At 37.6% G+C, this 15,137-nt stretch overlaps 1 protein-coding gene across 1 annotated transcript in view; it reads right to left on the reverse strand.

The window, feature by feature from the left end:
* The window catches only part of DDX6 (DEAD (Asp-Glu-Ala-Asp) box helicase 6), a 33,465-nt gene extending 19,542 nt beyond the window's left edge, over positions 1–13,923 (reverse strand). Inside the window, exons 1-4 of the mRNA XM_008577839.1 lie at positions 13,766–13,923; positions 12,018–12,486; positions 9,128–9,191; positions 8,032–8,136 (exon numbers count right to left, since the gene is read on the reverse strand). Of these exons, the coding sequence (XP_008576061.1) occupies positions 8,032–8,136; positions 9,128–9,191; positions 12,018–12,217 (369 nt within the window). The 5' untranslated portion in view covers positions 12,218–12,486; positions 13,766–13,923. The remainder of the gene's footprint in view (positions 1–8,031; positions 8,137–9,127; positions 9,192–12,017; positions 12,487–13,765) is intronic.
* Between the last annotated feature and the right edge of the window lie 1,214 nt (positions 13,924–15,137).

Below are 15,137 nucleotides of genomic sequence, written 5' to 3' on the forward strand. Positions count from 1 at the left end.
TTTTTTTTTCCTTTCTGCTTCAAAACTATAGAAAGTTTCACTCATCACTACTAAAATATAAATTAAGGCATATACCCTAGTGATCGTAGATCGGTATCATATTTGTGAAGGACTTACTGAATGGTTCAATATGCTGCTTAAAAACATCCTATGCTCTATCATTTGGCAAATTATATCATAAAAACAGAACTCCCATACTAACATATTTTGAGTAAAAAGAGATCACAAGAAAAATCAGAATCTTCAAATCTTAAAAACAGGGACATTTTTACCAAGGCTTCTTAAAGGTTAAATAAGCTATTCACTGAATTATAATCCAATCATCCTGTTGACACTGACAAAATAGAGTAAGAAAAGTCCATTCACGGGCCGGCCTAGTGGCGCACTGCTACAGTGCGCCGCTTGGGAGCGCGGGGGCACTCCCGACGAGGGTTCGGATCCCACATACAGACCGGCTGCTCACTGGCTGAGCAAGATGCAGGCGCAACACCGAGGGTTGCGATCCCGTTGCTGGTCCCGGTCCGGTACGGGCGCGACACTGAGGGTTGCGATCCGTTGCCAGTCACGAAAAAAGACAAAAAGGTAAAAAAAAAAAAAAGTCCATTCACTTATCTGACCTGGAAGTTAAAACACAACTGTACAATGAATGGTTGAAAAAATTCAACTAGTTATTCATTTGTTAAAAAGGATATGATGCTGCATTTTTAATTTATAAAAAGTAAAAAATTAGGAAACTGATTCACAATCACTGACATAATTTGTTCCTTCTATGCCTGGGCTAATGACCAAAAAAAAAAAATATATATATATATATATACACACACACACACACACACACACATACTAGCACTTTAAAACTGTTATTGTAGAAATAGCTAAGTCATAAGCAGCATGACTTCCATCTCACATCATGATATCATTTCCACCTAGAACCCCAATCACATGGGTCACATGGGTTCCATCCACATACTCTGAATAACACAGCTGCTAGAACTGTGAAAATGATCCAGTGACAATACTATTATCTTGTTCCTATAGCCAGCACTAAATGGTCTGCTTATTATGGTGAAGTAAAGAAGAAAATCGTGGCTTTGACTCTTTAGTGTTAATCTCTTCCCTCCTACTTTGAGTCAACCATGTTAATCTTCAATTGTTCCAGAAGCTCCCATTACCTCCACAGGTTCATTGTATTCTGTGGTTCTGCAGTGCCAGGAGCCAGGGTTCTTAACAGGCTACCTGCACACTACTCACTTCTATAGCATTAAAAAAGGTAATTTTTAAATGTGTAGTCTCTCAATGAACTGCTAGGTCAGGTTCTTTATACAACTTTTTAATGAAGTGAAGGAGGGCAAAATTAGATTGAGTGTATCCTAATTTCCATTTTTAGTTCACCTTCTGACTCACTTGGATTAAGGCCACTGACTTCTATTCTTCTGCCCTCATTGACAGGCATAACAAAATATTTTAGAGATAAAGCTTTAACAGAGTATATACAATTGTCTGTAAATTAAAATGCATTGACATTTAGGCTCGTATAATGGTCATTGTGATTAACAGAGAATTCAGCAAATCCACACTGTCTCTTATCACTCTTTTGTAAGGAGACTAGGTAATATGAAGCCAGAGAATTCAAGTCAGGTTCAGACAGCTATGAAACCTATTTAGGCTCGTACAATGGCCATTGTGATTAACAGAGAATTCAGCAAATCCACACTGTCTCTTATCACTCTTTCGTAAGGAGACTAGGTAATATGAAGCCAGAGAATTCAAGTCAGGTTCAGACAGCTATGAAACCCAAGAGAAAATCATGGGGAGCTGCCAGGGAAAAGGGAAAAAAGGAAGGAAACTAAGAATTGCTTAAAAACTTACTACATGCTGGACACAATGCCAGGTACTAACATACTTTATATTATTTACACCTTTCAAGTTAGGTAATTTATGTTTTACGAATGACAAAATGGATCCTTAGGATTAGTTGTTTTGCCCAAGGTCACAGAACAAGAAATGCTAGAAACAGGATTCAAACTTAGACCTGCAAATAACAACATGTAGGAAAGGATGTGGAGAAATTGAAATCCTCATCACACTGCTAGTGGGAATGTACAGCTACTTCAGAAAACAGTCTGACAATTCCTCAAAAGATTAAACATAGAGTTACAATAAGAACCAGCTAGTCTACATATATACCCAAGAAAAACAAAAAGATCCCCACATGAATGTTCATAGCAGCATTATACATAATAATAGAAACCCAAAAGTCCACCAACTGATGAAGGGATAAACCAAAAGTGGTGTACACATACAGTGGAATATTATTTGACAATAAAAAGGAATGGAGTACTGATACATGCTACAACATAGATGAATCCTGAAAACATTACGCAAAGTGAAAGAAGCCAGTCACAGAAGACCACATACTATATGACTCCATTTATATGAAATGTCCATAATAGGCATTTCTACAGAGACCGAAAGTAGATTATTAGTTGCTTAGGGCTGGGGGAAAATGAGGGGTAACTGCTAACAAAACTTCTTTTTCTTTTTTTTAATTTAATTTTTAAATTTTTTTGGCAGCTGGCTGGTACAGGGATTGAATCCTGGACCTTGGTGTTATCAGCCCGCTTTAACCAACTGAGCTAGCAAGCCAGCCCATGCTAACGGAGTTTCTTATTGGGAGTGATAAAAATTTTTCTAAAGCTGATTATGGTAATGGTTGCACAACTCTAAATATGCTAAAAACCATTGACTTGTACATTTTATATGTATGAATTATGTGATATGTGATTTATATCTCAATGAAGCTATGACCAAAATTAAAACAACAACAAAAAAACCCAACCCCACAACCTTACATCTCCAAGTCCATGCTCCACTGTAAGGTTTAGGGATTGATCCAATAGGTATTTGTTGTGTTTTGGTTACCCTAATATCCCTTTTCTAGTAGCACCCCAACTTCCTTGTAAGCAACTATATCCCTCCCCTTCCCTACCCCAATAAATCAAGTCTGGCCAACCTTCTAAGCTAAGTGGTAGACACGTGCTCTTTCCTAAGAATCTAAATTGTTATAGTGCATCCATTACAGCTTCCTAAGCCCTTTCAGAGCTGCCTTGATTCTTAGCCATTTCCAAATGTGTTTCTCCAGATTTCTGATTAAGCTTATAAACTCCTAACATTCTTTCAATAAATTTCCTTTTGCTTAAGCTATTTCAAGTTGGTTTCTTTTCTGGTTTTTGGGGGATAGCTGGCTTATCGGTATCCAAACTCTTGACCTTGGTGTTACAAGACTGCACTCTAACCTACTGAGCCAACCCCAAAAGTTGGTTTCAACAGCTTTTGAATGGTATACTTTCTAATTTCCTAGTATCGAAAGGCATTTTACAATAGTATAGTATTTACAAAAGCTCAAAATTGCCCAACTAGCTGCATTTGGAGTAGCTGCTTCCTCTTACTTCCCAAAGCCAGCTGAGAGTAAGAACCTTAATTTCCAGAGGGGGATGGGGACAACTATGGGTACTGTGGAGATAGCAATGGTTGTTACAGGTGTTCCTGGCCACCCAGAAAAAAGGAGACAAAAGGTATAATTTCCAATGATATCTCTAATTTAAGAAACACACCCAATTTTACAATGAACCAGTAGGAAGATGCTGCATTTAAAGACTTAAGAATTTAGGAAAACAATTCGTTTAGCCATAATAAACCCACTGTTAGCAGGAAGAATGACTTTACTAAACAATTCAGACTGCTATAATTCCTAAGTACAAATAAGAAACTATGAATCCTTGTTAGACTTAGTTGACAAAACAATTTGAGATTCCTGACTTGGTATAAAATTTTGTTGCTAACAGTGAGGAGCTTCCATGTTCCCCTAGTCCTGTCATTTCTTTACCTTCTTAAATTATCTACAAAAAAATCTTCAAAAGGTATGCCTGGGGTCTGGAAGCAGCAATAGCTGCCATCTCTCTATCAAAATCCCAAAGTTAGTATGTAGTTTCACAATGCTAAGCAGAGAAATTATTAGGTTCTTAGGCCCTCCAAGGAAGTCTGTGTTCCTGTAAAGCTACTGGGCATAACACGCAGACCTAGAAATAAAGTCACAGATGGCTACACCAAAGAAAGATGTGTGAGAACAATCTGTAGTATATCTGGTACCAGCCTGTCAGCATAAAACTTCCTTTGAGAACATGTAATTTTAAATGCCTCATTCTGCAATAATCTTATATCCAAAGTGCAACTAAATTCCACCTCTCAAAAAGATTCAAATGCAGAAGACTCACCCATCTCATCAAGAAGGTTTTAACATTTGGGGGGAAATGCCTGGATAAAATTGTAAAACCAAGCACTACAGAAGACAATAGAAACATTTAGGAAGGGGAAAAAAAAACAAGTAAAGAGAAGTAAGAATGGAAAGAATAGCAGAGGGCAGCTCAACAACACAAGGTTGAATTTTTCTAGGGGACTTGTAAATTTCTTTTTGTTATAAAATCCTAATATTTATAATGTTACTCTGAATGACTCTAGAAACACATTATTTTGTACTTTCCATGGATTCTCTGGACAAATTAAGAAAGGAAAAAAAAGGCAATACGAATGGTGGTCTTAGATATCTAAAACAATACTTAATATTGTTTTACAAGTACAATACAATACTTTGCTATTTCAAAATATTTTGTTTATACAATACATTTGACTCTCACAATAAAATCTCTGTGAGGGAGACTACTTATTTCTATTTTGCAGAAAAAGCTAGATGTCACAATGGTTAAGTGGCTAGGGAGTTTACTGCCTAACTGCTATATGCTAACAGTGAGAGTGCAAGTAACAAAGTCAATTTTAAATTTTAATACAAGGGTCAGCCCATGGCTCACTTGGGAGAGTGTGGTGCTGATAATGCCAAGGCCGCGGGTTCAGACCCCTATGTAGGGATGGCCAATTAGCTCACTTGACGGAGCGTGGTGGTGACAACACCAAGTCAAGGGTTAAGATCCCCCTACTGGTCATCTTAAAAATAAAAAAATATTTAATACAGGTAAAAAATAGGAGTCAACACGTGTCCATTAAGAATTAGGTCTGGGCCGACCCCGTGGCGCACTCGGGAGAGTGCAGCGCTGGGAGCGCAGCAACGCTCCCGCCGCGAGTTCGGATCCTATATGGGAATGGCCGGTGCGCTCACTGGCTGAGCGTGGTGTGGGCGACACCACACCAAGGGTTGCGATCCCCTTACTGGTCATGAAAAAGACAAAAAAAAAAAAGAATTAGGTCTGCTAAATTAACCAATTTCCTTTTTTGATAAAACTATTATAATGAAATAACCCATAATTATTGTGCAGTTATCACATATTAGTCACTGCAGTAAGCATATGAATTATTTCACTTAATCTTCACAACAACCCTATGGTATACACTATTACCCTGATTTTATAGGTCAAGAAACTGATGCTGAGAGAGATAACCCAAATAATCAACTTAGGAAAGAGGGAAGTTGAAATTCAACCTGGATGACTCCCTATACCAAGTTTGCCTGTAGACATAGCTTACCTTAATTTCCTCAAAGCATTCTAAATATGCACAGGCACTGTGTTATGTACTGAAGGTAAAAGTTGAATGATGCAGTCTCTACAGTGTAAGAGCTCTCATAAAACTTTTCATTTAGTGCCGGCCCGTGGCTCACTCGGGAGAGTGTGGAGCTGATAACACCATGGCCATGGGTTCGGATCCCTATATAGGGATGGCCGGTTGGCTCACTGGCTGAGCGTGGTACTGACAACACCAAGCCAAGGGTTAAGATCCCTTCACTGGTCATCTTTTAAAAAATAAATAAATAAATAATAAATAAAACTTTTCATTTGAGGGCTGGCTGGTTAACTCAGTTGGTTAGAGCACGGTGCTAATAACACCAAGGTCCAGGGTTCAATCCCTGTATCAGCCAGCCACCAAAAACAACCAACAAAAGACTTTTCATTTGTGTAGACAAAATGAATTAACATGAACTACATCATAGTCTATATTCCTAGGCATTTCTAATATCTACACCCAAATGCCTATCTGATGATGCATAGCCTTGTCTTGATACTTACTCCAGCCAAAACAAACTATCACCTCTGGGCAATCACTACCCCAGTATTCTCTGTTTAAAACATGGATCACTTCTTCCAGGTTGTCCCATCTTCCCCTAATGGGTTCGTACACTAGAAAGGTACTCATCATATTATACTGAAATTACTTGTACAATTAGCTTTCCTTTCCACCAGAGTATAGGACAGGAACCTCATCTGTCTTGTTCATCACAGAATTCCCAGTGTCACTTTCTAGGTCACTCTATACGTTTGCTCAATGAAAAAGGACTCAGTGATGTCACAAGGTTTGTCCTTAGCACAGCTTGGATTCAATCGTTTCATCAACTTAAACATGTGCCTGCTGTCTTCATTCATCAATTTGGGGTTGGCCGGTTAGCTCAGCTCGTTTAAGTGCAGTGTTACAACACCAAGGTCAAGTGTTTGAATCCCTGCACCAGCCAGCCATCCCCACCCTCCCATCCCCCAAAAAGGCAAAGACATTGTCAATTTGGGTATATATAGGTACACGCATATGTATGTGTGTGTGTACATATATGCATATGTTTTCTTACTTTTTCCGCTGAAAGGACCAAGTAGCAAAGTGCCTGGATCTTGGTCCCTAATATTACCCCCCACTTAAAGGAATCTGGATTCCTTGGATTCCGAGGCTGGGCAGGGTAGGTATAAGATAAGCCTGGCATCATGTTATGTCAAAAGGAAGGAAGTGCTCAAGAAAAATGAAGGAGGCACATCACAAAAACACAGGAACCAGACTGAAGGAGCTGACACTGGCCAAATCTGGGACAATCTGAGAACAAAAACATCATTAAAGAAGAAAAAAAAAAGGAATCCATACTAACAATAGATAAGTAAAGAGGGGATAAGGGAAGGCTTTTCTTTATAGGGGCCAAATGTGGAGGGAGAGCTAGAGTTGAAAACTCATCATAACCCATCAGAGTAAAGATGACATAAAGCAAGAATCATCAATGAATGCTAAAACTAAAGGAAAATTTTGATGAATAGGATATTTGCATGGTCTTAAAATACTCCCCAGATTGCTTATTAGTTTCAAGGGGGAGTGAGAGGGGCAGTAAAAAAATCAGAGAACACCTTGACAGGGTAATTAAAAATTAACATCACCAATGAGGACTAGATGGACACTATGTACATCTTCAAATGTGATACCTTGAGAAGGCCATAAGATGACATTTGCAGTGTTCTGACTGAGAAAGTGTAACTTTAATCTAATTCACATGGAAATATCAGACAAACCCTAAATGAGAAATGTTCTATCAAAAAAAAAAAGGGAGAGGGCATATTTTTAATACGTCAATATCATAAAAAGACAAAGAAAAAATTGGGGAAATGCTCACCATTAAAAGCAGTTGAAGAGACATAACAACTACATGTGATACCTGATCCTAGACTGGATCCCACGCAAGAAGGGAAAAAATGCTATAAAGAACATTTTTGGGGCCGGCCCGTGGCTCACTCGGTAGAGTGTGGTGCTAATAACACCAAGGCCCCGGGTTCGGATCCCACATAGGGATGGCCGGTTCGCTCACTGGCTGAGCGTGGTGCTGACAACACCAAAGTCAAGGGTTAAGATCCCCTTACCGGTTATCTTTAAAAAAAAAAAGAACATTTTTGGATCAATTAATGATTAGAAAACAAATGACAGATGAAACAGAAACATTGTATCAATGTTAAACTGATTGAAGATAAACTTTACTATGATTATAAAAGAGAATATCCCTATTCTCAGGAGAATATCCCTATTCTCAGCAAATACGCACTGAAATATTTAGAGGTAAAGCGGCATGATTTTGTAACTTACCCTTAAGTTCAGAAAAATAGTGTGTGTGTAAATACATAAGAGAGAAATACTGATTCGTTACATTACCGCCACACATCTAAAAGGAAAGTATATAATGCTTGACATATAACCTTATGAATGTGATAAAAAGGGTAAACATACCTGAATAGGAGAAGGCTTTTCCCACCCCATTTCAAAAATTCCCATCAATAACTCCCGTTTCAAACAGTAATCTTCAAACTCATTTCCTTTTGTGGAGGTCACATCCTAGTCAAACAAACAAAACAAACAACAATAATAAAGTACAACTGTGTCCTTTGGTATTAGCATCCTTAAGAAAATTTGTCTGGGAGACCCTAATTCTTCATTTACCCATTCTTAAATAGAAACATATGCAGGGGTAGCCACTTAGTTCAGTTCGAGCACGGTGTTATAACACCAAAGTCAGGGGTTCAAATTCTGTACTGGCCAGCCGCAAAAAAATAATAATAAAATAAACAACAAACAGATTACTTTTAATTTATATTTCAACCTTTCCTGGAGAATAATCATGCTTCCTTCAACACAAACAAGCCATTTAAAAGCTGTGTGTTGGGGAAAGGCTACTCTGTGGTCATAGTCTTCTAACGACTGGTGGAATACTATTATTTCTATGCAAGTATCCTACTATGAATTGCATATCACAAGATGTAAAGTCAAACCCTAGCTCCACCACTCATGAGCTACAAATACCCATGGTTCAGTGAGGGTTTCTCAAGCTCAGCAGTGTTGACGTTTTAGACAAGAGAATTCTCTGTTGTAAGGAACTGTCCTATAGCAAACTCCTCCCCGCCCAAATAATCAAAAATGTCTCTAGCTATTGCTAAATGTCCCTTGGTGGACAAAATCTCCCCTGGTTGAGAATACTGGGCTAAGAAAAATAACTTCTCTGAATTCCCGTTTTCTCATCCACAAAACGGGGATAATACCTAGCATGAATATCTTACTGGGAGCAAAAGAAAAATTTGAGAAAACACCTTGAATACCCTAACAGCATTCCATAAATTAGATAACATGTGGATGTATATAAACACATTATTTAAACATATACATGCTGATTATATTATTATATAATTCCAAAGAATGGTGAAAAATTTTGGCAATCCAATATATATGACCGATACAATTTCAACCACTTCAACTCAAGCATAAACAATGTCTACTGTTACAACTACTTCACTTCTAGAGTTTCCTCACTTTAATTTTATAACCAACTTACCGAAGTTTTGATTCTTAGATCCTTTGGAGGGAGTTTTAAAGTCTTTTTCCAGTCATCACCAGGTCTAGAGAGAATACAGTAAATTTGAAGTATCAAAATCCATAACATTCTACCTAATAATGCAAAGATGACTCATCTCAATTGTAATTAAGTTCTAAAAAACCACAGTAAGTTTAATATATCGCCATTTACTTAATACAGTTACAAGAGAGTTAACTTTAGAAAAAGTGTTCTTACGAAGAATAATCTAGGGAGGAACAAAAATCAAGGGCCGGCCCATGGCTCACTCAGGAGTGTGTGGTGCTGATAACACCAAGGCTGCGGGTTTGGATCCCATATAGGGATGGCCGGTTGGCTCACTGGGTGAGCGTGGTACTGACAACACCAAGTCAAGGGTTAAGATCCCCTTACTGGTCATCTTAAAAAAAAAAATCAAGAACCGAAGGGATGAAGGCATCCAACTTTTTAAGAGAAGCAGTGTAGTATATATTCTGTTAAAACATGTTTTATTTGACCTACACTGTGTATGTGTGTGTTTTAATTTATATTAGTTGCCAATATTTAAAAAAATCAGGAGATTTTACATAAAAGTTTAGATTCTGGCTTTTCTTGGAAAACTGGAAGCTTTAACAACACTGTTCCAAATTTCTGTATGGCAACAGTTTGATAGCTTAGTAAGTAGAGTTTAAAGTCAAGCTGCTGCTCCCTTTAAACAGAGCACGCGTCCTCTAATTTGGTACAGTCCTCTGTAGGCATCTGAGTTTGTACCTTCTGGTGGCAAGTTAAAACCAAAGACTCTGAAATTTCAGGCTTGAGTTCAAGTCCTGACTCTACTACTTATTAGATCTGTGACTTCGCACTAGTCATTTTTTAAACCTCTACTCTCTCATATATAAAATGAAGTATTAACAAGTATATCAATTTATGTAAAGCACTCAGCATAGTAGCTGGAAAGATAAGAACTCAGTATAGCTGTTAATTTCTCTTAATCTATTTTACTGGAGATGCTTGAAACCATGAAAGAGAATTTAAAAAAGGAAAACATAAACAACCAAATTTCTTTTTATTCAGGTAAAAAACCTCAAATAAAACAAATTAAAAAAAGATCGTCAGGAAACATCTGCAGACGATGCTTTCAACTGTGTCATCTTTAAAATAAAACTTTTCACTGATTTCATTGTAGTTATTCTTACATATGAGCCCCAAAGCATCTCAAAGGCTTGAGTTAGAAAAATAAGCACTTATTTTAAAGCTAGTGCCCACATGAGGCAAATAATCTAACACCAGAACTCTTTGTTACCAATTCCAAGGCTACTGAAGTCTTTCATTTCAGCCTATACCATTCAAAGTTTCTGAGCAAAAACGTCAGTTCAACATCCTAGTAGGCCAGCTTGCCATAACTGTCAAATTCAAGAAATAGTGAATAATGGTTAAGATACAATGCAAAACCTGCCCAGAAGGAATTTATAATCTTATGAAGTAAAAAACAAACTATTTAAAATGAGAAAATAAGTGAGAGATAAGTATTAGAAGGGTTATGAAGACAGTTGAGGGGATCTAGAAGACCTCATGGAAGAGATGGCACATAAACTGAGATTTGAATAAGTGACAGAATTGAAAAACCATTAATCCTAGGAAAAGCAAAAAAGAAAAAGCAAAACCCACTGTTGTCTCAAACCAGAATTTTTTAAATAAAAAATTCTCTTATAAAGAAGTAACATATGTTTCTATCCTTAAAAATAGCCTAAATTTTGCTAGCCTATTCATATTTTGTCAAGACAAACTATAATTTAGAAAATAGTCCTTATTTCTGTACCAATTAAAGCATTCACCTTAAAAATAATAGAATATTCACTAATGCCAATTCTCTCACTGATCAAACCAATTCTACTGGGAATTCATATACTCTTAGGTCACTAGTGAACCACTATTCTAGTGAGCTACCATTTTAGTAGCCTGTAAGGGCTATTTTTCTCTAGGAAATGAAAAGATCTAGGTTGTAATAAAACATACACTTTAGTTCAGCCAAGTATCACCATCTTATGAAGATCTGTAGAGGTTAAATTATTTTACATGGGTAGATGCTTAGCAAAAGCCAAACCTCAATTGGGTCAAGAATCTTGAATGTTAATTTCCTATAGGTGAATCTTCAGAGTGACAGTTACCATTCAAATAATTTAAAGTAGGCACTTAAAGATGACAGCCTACAAACTTCCAGCTTTCAATGAAAAAATATTCTGTAGTAAGATGAGGTTCTCAAATTTTAGAGTCAAAGGGGTTTGGGACTATACAGAAATGTGTTCCCAAGAGTTTAAAAACCTGAATTCCCCATGATTTATTTTGTGTGTCTAAAAGGAGGAAAATGCCATTTAAAAAAAAAAAAAAAAAAGTAGAAAAGCAAAGTTCCATAAGCAAAAAAAAATAAAGGATGTTTCCTACAAGTGAAAACACTTGCAGTTCAGAAGGGTAGGTAAGTCTTTAAATTTAAAACTTGAACTTGGCTTTAACTGCCATTTAAAACTAGGGTAAGCTGCAATTACAACACTAGAAAAAATACAACATTGACAAAAACCAAGATGAATTTGATCATTTCATTCATTTATAACAAACTCAGCTAGTAACTCCTATACTGAGCCACATATGGAAACCAGAAATGTTTCAAAAAATAATCTAACAAAATTAATATACATAATCATCTGTTCCTATGATTACTTGCTGAATTAATTATGGCAGAAATACACTATTCTATTGCAAATACATGCTAGTCATAAAACAAAGTCATCTGTCCTCTATTTGCAATCAAAATAGTCAAATTAAGGAAGTAGTTAACAAAGTAACAAAAAGAAATCTTGGTTCCCCAACTGTGTTTATTATTTATTCTAACACTTACTTAATAGTGGTGGTCATACTCTGTGCTTGCTGCTGAGTGCCATTATTCATTGTGTTGGTGTTTTTCAGCTGGTTCATCTGTTGCTGTGTCTGTGTGCCCCCTCCTCCAGGGCCACCACTGGGCTTCACAGGGCCCCTCAGCTGACCATTTTGACTGGATAGACCCATTATAACAGGGTTCTCTGTTCTGGCCGTGCTCATGCTGTGTTAATTGCAAAGGTGTCTTCCAAACTTCAAAACTTTTTAAAGTCAGTAGAGAAACTGTAATAACAGTTTATTAGGCTCTCCAAAACGAAGAGATAAATATAAGTCTTGCTCAATATATGAGTCCTTTATTGCAATGCAGGCAAGCACCTGTAAGTCTCTGAACGGTAAGCAGCAGTAATTTGCTCTCGTGCACCGAATCAACTTTTTATTTTTAAAAAGCCCTCTAACAAGCTTGAATTGTATCTGAATTCACTTACTTCAATCTGAAAGAAAGAAAAAATTAAATTAGCAAACACAAGAAAGTTAGGATAAAATGTGTTTTCCTTTCAGAGAACTCCTTTAAAAGGCTCATCTTTTAAAGAAGTCAGAATACAGATACACTTAAACCAAATCATTAGCCAAGCTAGGGAAGACACAACTACGAACTGCCTCAAAAACCAAACCTAGAGTGAGATCAATCTCAACAAACATTTAAAATTGTAAGGTTAAAGCAACCCAGAGAAGATCAGGTAGAAATTTACTATGATTAAATTAGCATTAGTTGTCAAATGACAATCTCTTCCCTTCAGTTTCCTCCCTGATTTCTCTAAAAGTCAATGACTCATTATACTTACTTGCTTTACAACTCAGTGAAGTATCACACAATTTATTTAATGAAAATCTAGATTCAAACAAGGCAAGACAATTCAAACTTTTTTTTCTATTTCTGATAGCAACCGAGAGTCCTTGAATAGTTAAGTGAGCTTTGACTTAACTTTATGCTTTCAGGAAAACAAACAAACAAAGAAAAACCCACTTTTGTGCCCTTATGAATTTCAACTACAGAAGTTAAACTTTATGAAGAAAAAATGTATTTCTTTTTTCTCTTGATTTTGTGCTTTAAAACTATAAAAGAAGCAGTCAAGGGATATGGACATGTCTATATGTCAAAATCTTTTGCTTGAAAACAGCGGAGAAAATCTTTGCTACCTTAATAAATGAATACTAAAAAACTGTTATTTTTAAATACAACACTTTTCAAAAAGCTTAAAATAGCATTATTTTAAACCCAATTTAAGATAGCATTATTCAAAAAATAAAAACAAAAAAGGAAATTTCCTGGGGGTATGATCTGTAAAAAGGTAAGCACACTAGTGACTTTAATAAAACCCAGAATACGGGGCCGGCCCGTGGCTCAAGCGGGAGAGTGTGGTGTTGTTGATAACACCAAGCCCACGGGTTCGGATCCCATATAGGGATGGCCGGTTAGCTCACTGGGTGAGCGTGGTGCTGACAACACCAAGTCAAGAGTTAAGATCCCCTTACCGGTCATCTTTTTAAAAAATAAATAAATAAAAATAAAACCCAGAATACTATTAAATCTAATTAATAGTTGTTTTTAAGAAGAACTGGTCAACCTCCATTTTTAAACTGTTCCCCATATCGAATTCCTATTTCAAAATTTACTAAACACAAAATTTACAAATACCAGAAAACAAAGCTCTACTATTTTGGCTTTTTATTTTTTTAACTCCCTTTTATTTCTTACTAAAAATACACTACCTTATTTATCAGTGCCGGTTGTCTTTGCCACATCCCAAGGCATCTCAAACTCAAAATTTAACTCAAATGGCATCTCAAAATTAGAAAAAGCTCCTTGATTACGTCTTCCCTTTTTAAAAAATCTGAACATCAAACTGCTCACAAGCAAATCCTGATCATCACAATACACCAAACTTTTATTTCGAAGTCTCCCTGAATCTGACTGGCCTCTTTAGCAAACGTGGTTAACAGCTACTTTCCTATATAGACAGGTTTTTATAATGATCAAAGACGTCAAGTAGTTCACACAAGGAGACTTATCTGTGCGCATAGCACTAAGAGGACGAATAGGACAACCTCTAAAAACTAAACGATTTCATTACTGTCCATTATGCACAAAAACACCTTCTATTTCCCTAAATCCAAAATGAAACTATGAGATAACTGCTCCCTTCTTAAACTGAAACCTACACTGCAGCTTTAGGTCTCAAAGAAGGAAACATTCCTCCTACCCCTTCCCAATTTAGATTTGCAAGTTGTATTTCTACATTAAAAAAAAAAGAAAGAAAGAAAGAAAGGAACGTAGACTAGTTGGGAGGAGCCCCCGGAGAAATTAATTACTGCACTACCCAGATCGTAGTTCGCAATGGACAGTTTCACACCCTAAACAGTACCGTCATCTCCAACAAGAGCTTTTGTTTGCAAATGCAGCGCAGTTTCTTCAAGCTTTAGCTGCAAGTTGGAATGACTGGGTCTTATTCTGAAGGGAAAAGGGGACTAAAGAAGAGAAAAGGGAGTGAAGAAGAGGGAAAGAGACAAACTAATGACTGGAGCCCCGTCAACTGGAGGGCAATAATTTCTTGCCCCTCCTCCCCCCAAACACACACTTCAAGTCAGTTCTCTCTGACCAAAAACACAAAAGGGTTGGGGCCCGGCAATCCTATCTGCGCAACAAGAGCCGGGAACCAGCTCCACCGGTAGGAAACAAAAGGGACCCCCTCAACCCAGAACGCCCCTCCTTTCCTTCACTACTTAGGGGCTCTATAAACACCCTCTGGTTGTCGACCAACAAGGCCCACTGCAATAAAGCAGCTGCCGGTCCTCTTCGAAAGCGAGCTCCCCCAATACAGCATATTCCTACCATCCCCTATAGGGCCGCCTCCTACCCTACAACCTCCATCATCATCCCCTTAAGCCACCCCCCTTGGGCCCCATATTCCCCGATCTCCTATAAAGCTCCTCCGAGTACTTGGCCCGCTCCTCCTCCCGACCCCGCCACGCACCACATTCCTATATTCGACTCCTCTTGGGCGCCCCACACAGCTGCCGTCCGCTTTCCTCCCCCGGCCCGATCGGGCCTTAGGCCTCCGCCCCAGGGCGCCCCCCCACGCCG

This window comes from Galeopterus variegatus, unplaced genomic scaffold (genome assembly GCF_000696425.1).
Source record: "Galeopterus variegatus unplaced genomic scaffold, G_variegatus-3.0.2 Scaffold1586, whole genome shotgun sequence".
Classification (NCBI taxonomy): Eukaryota; Metazoa; Chordata; class Mammalia; order Dermoptera; family Cynocephalidae; genus Galeopterus; species Galeopterus variegatus.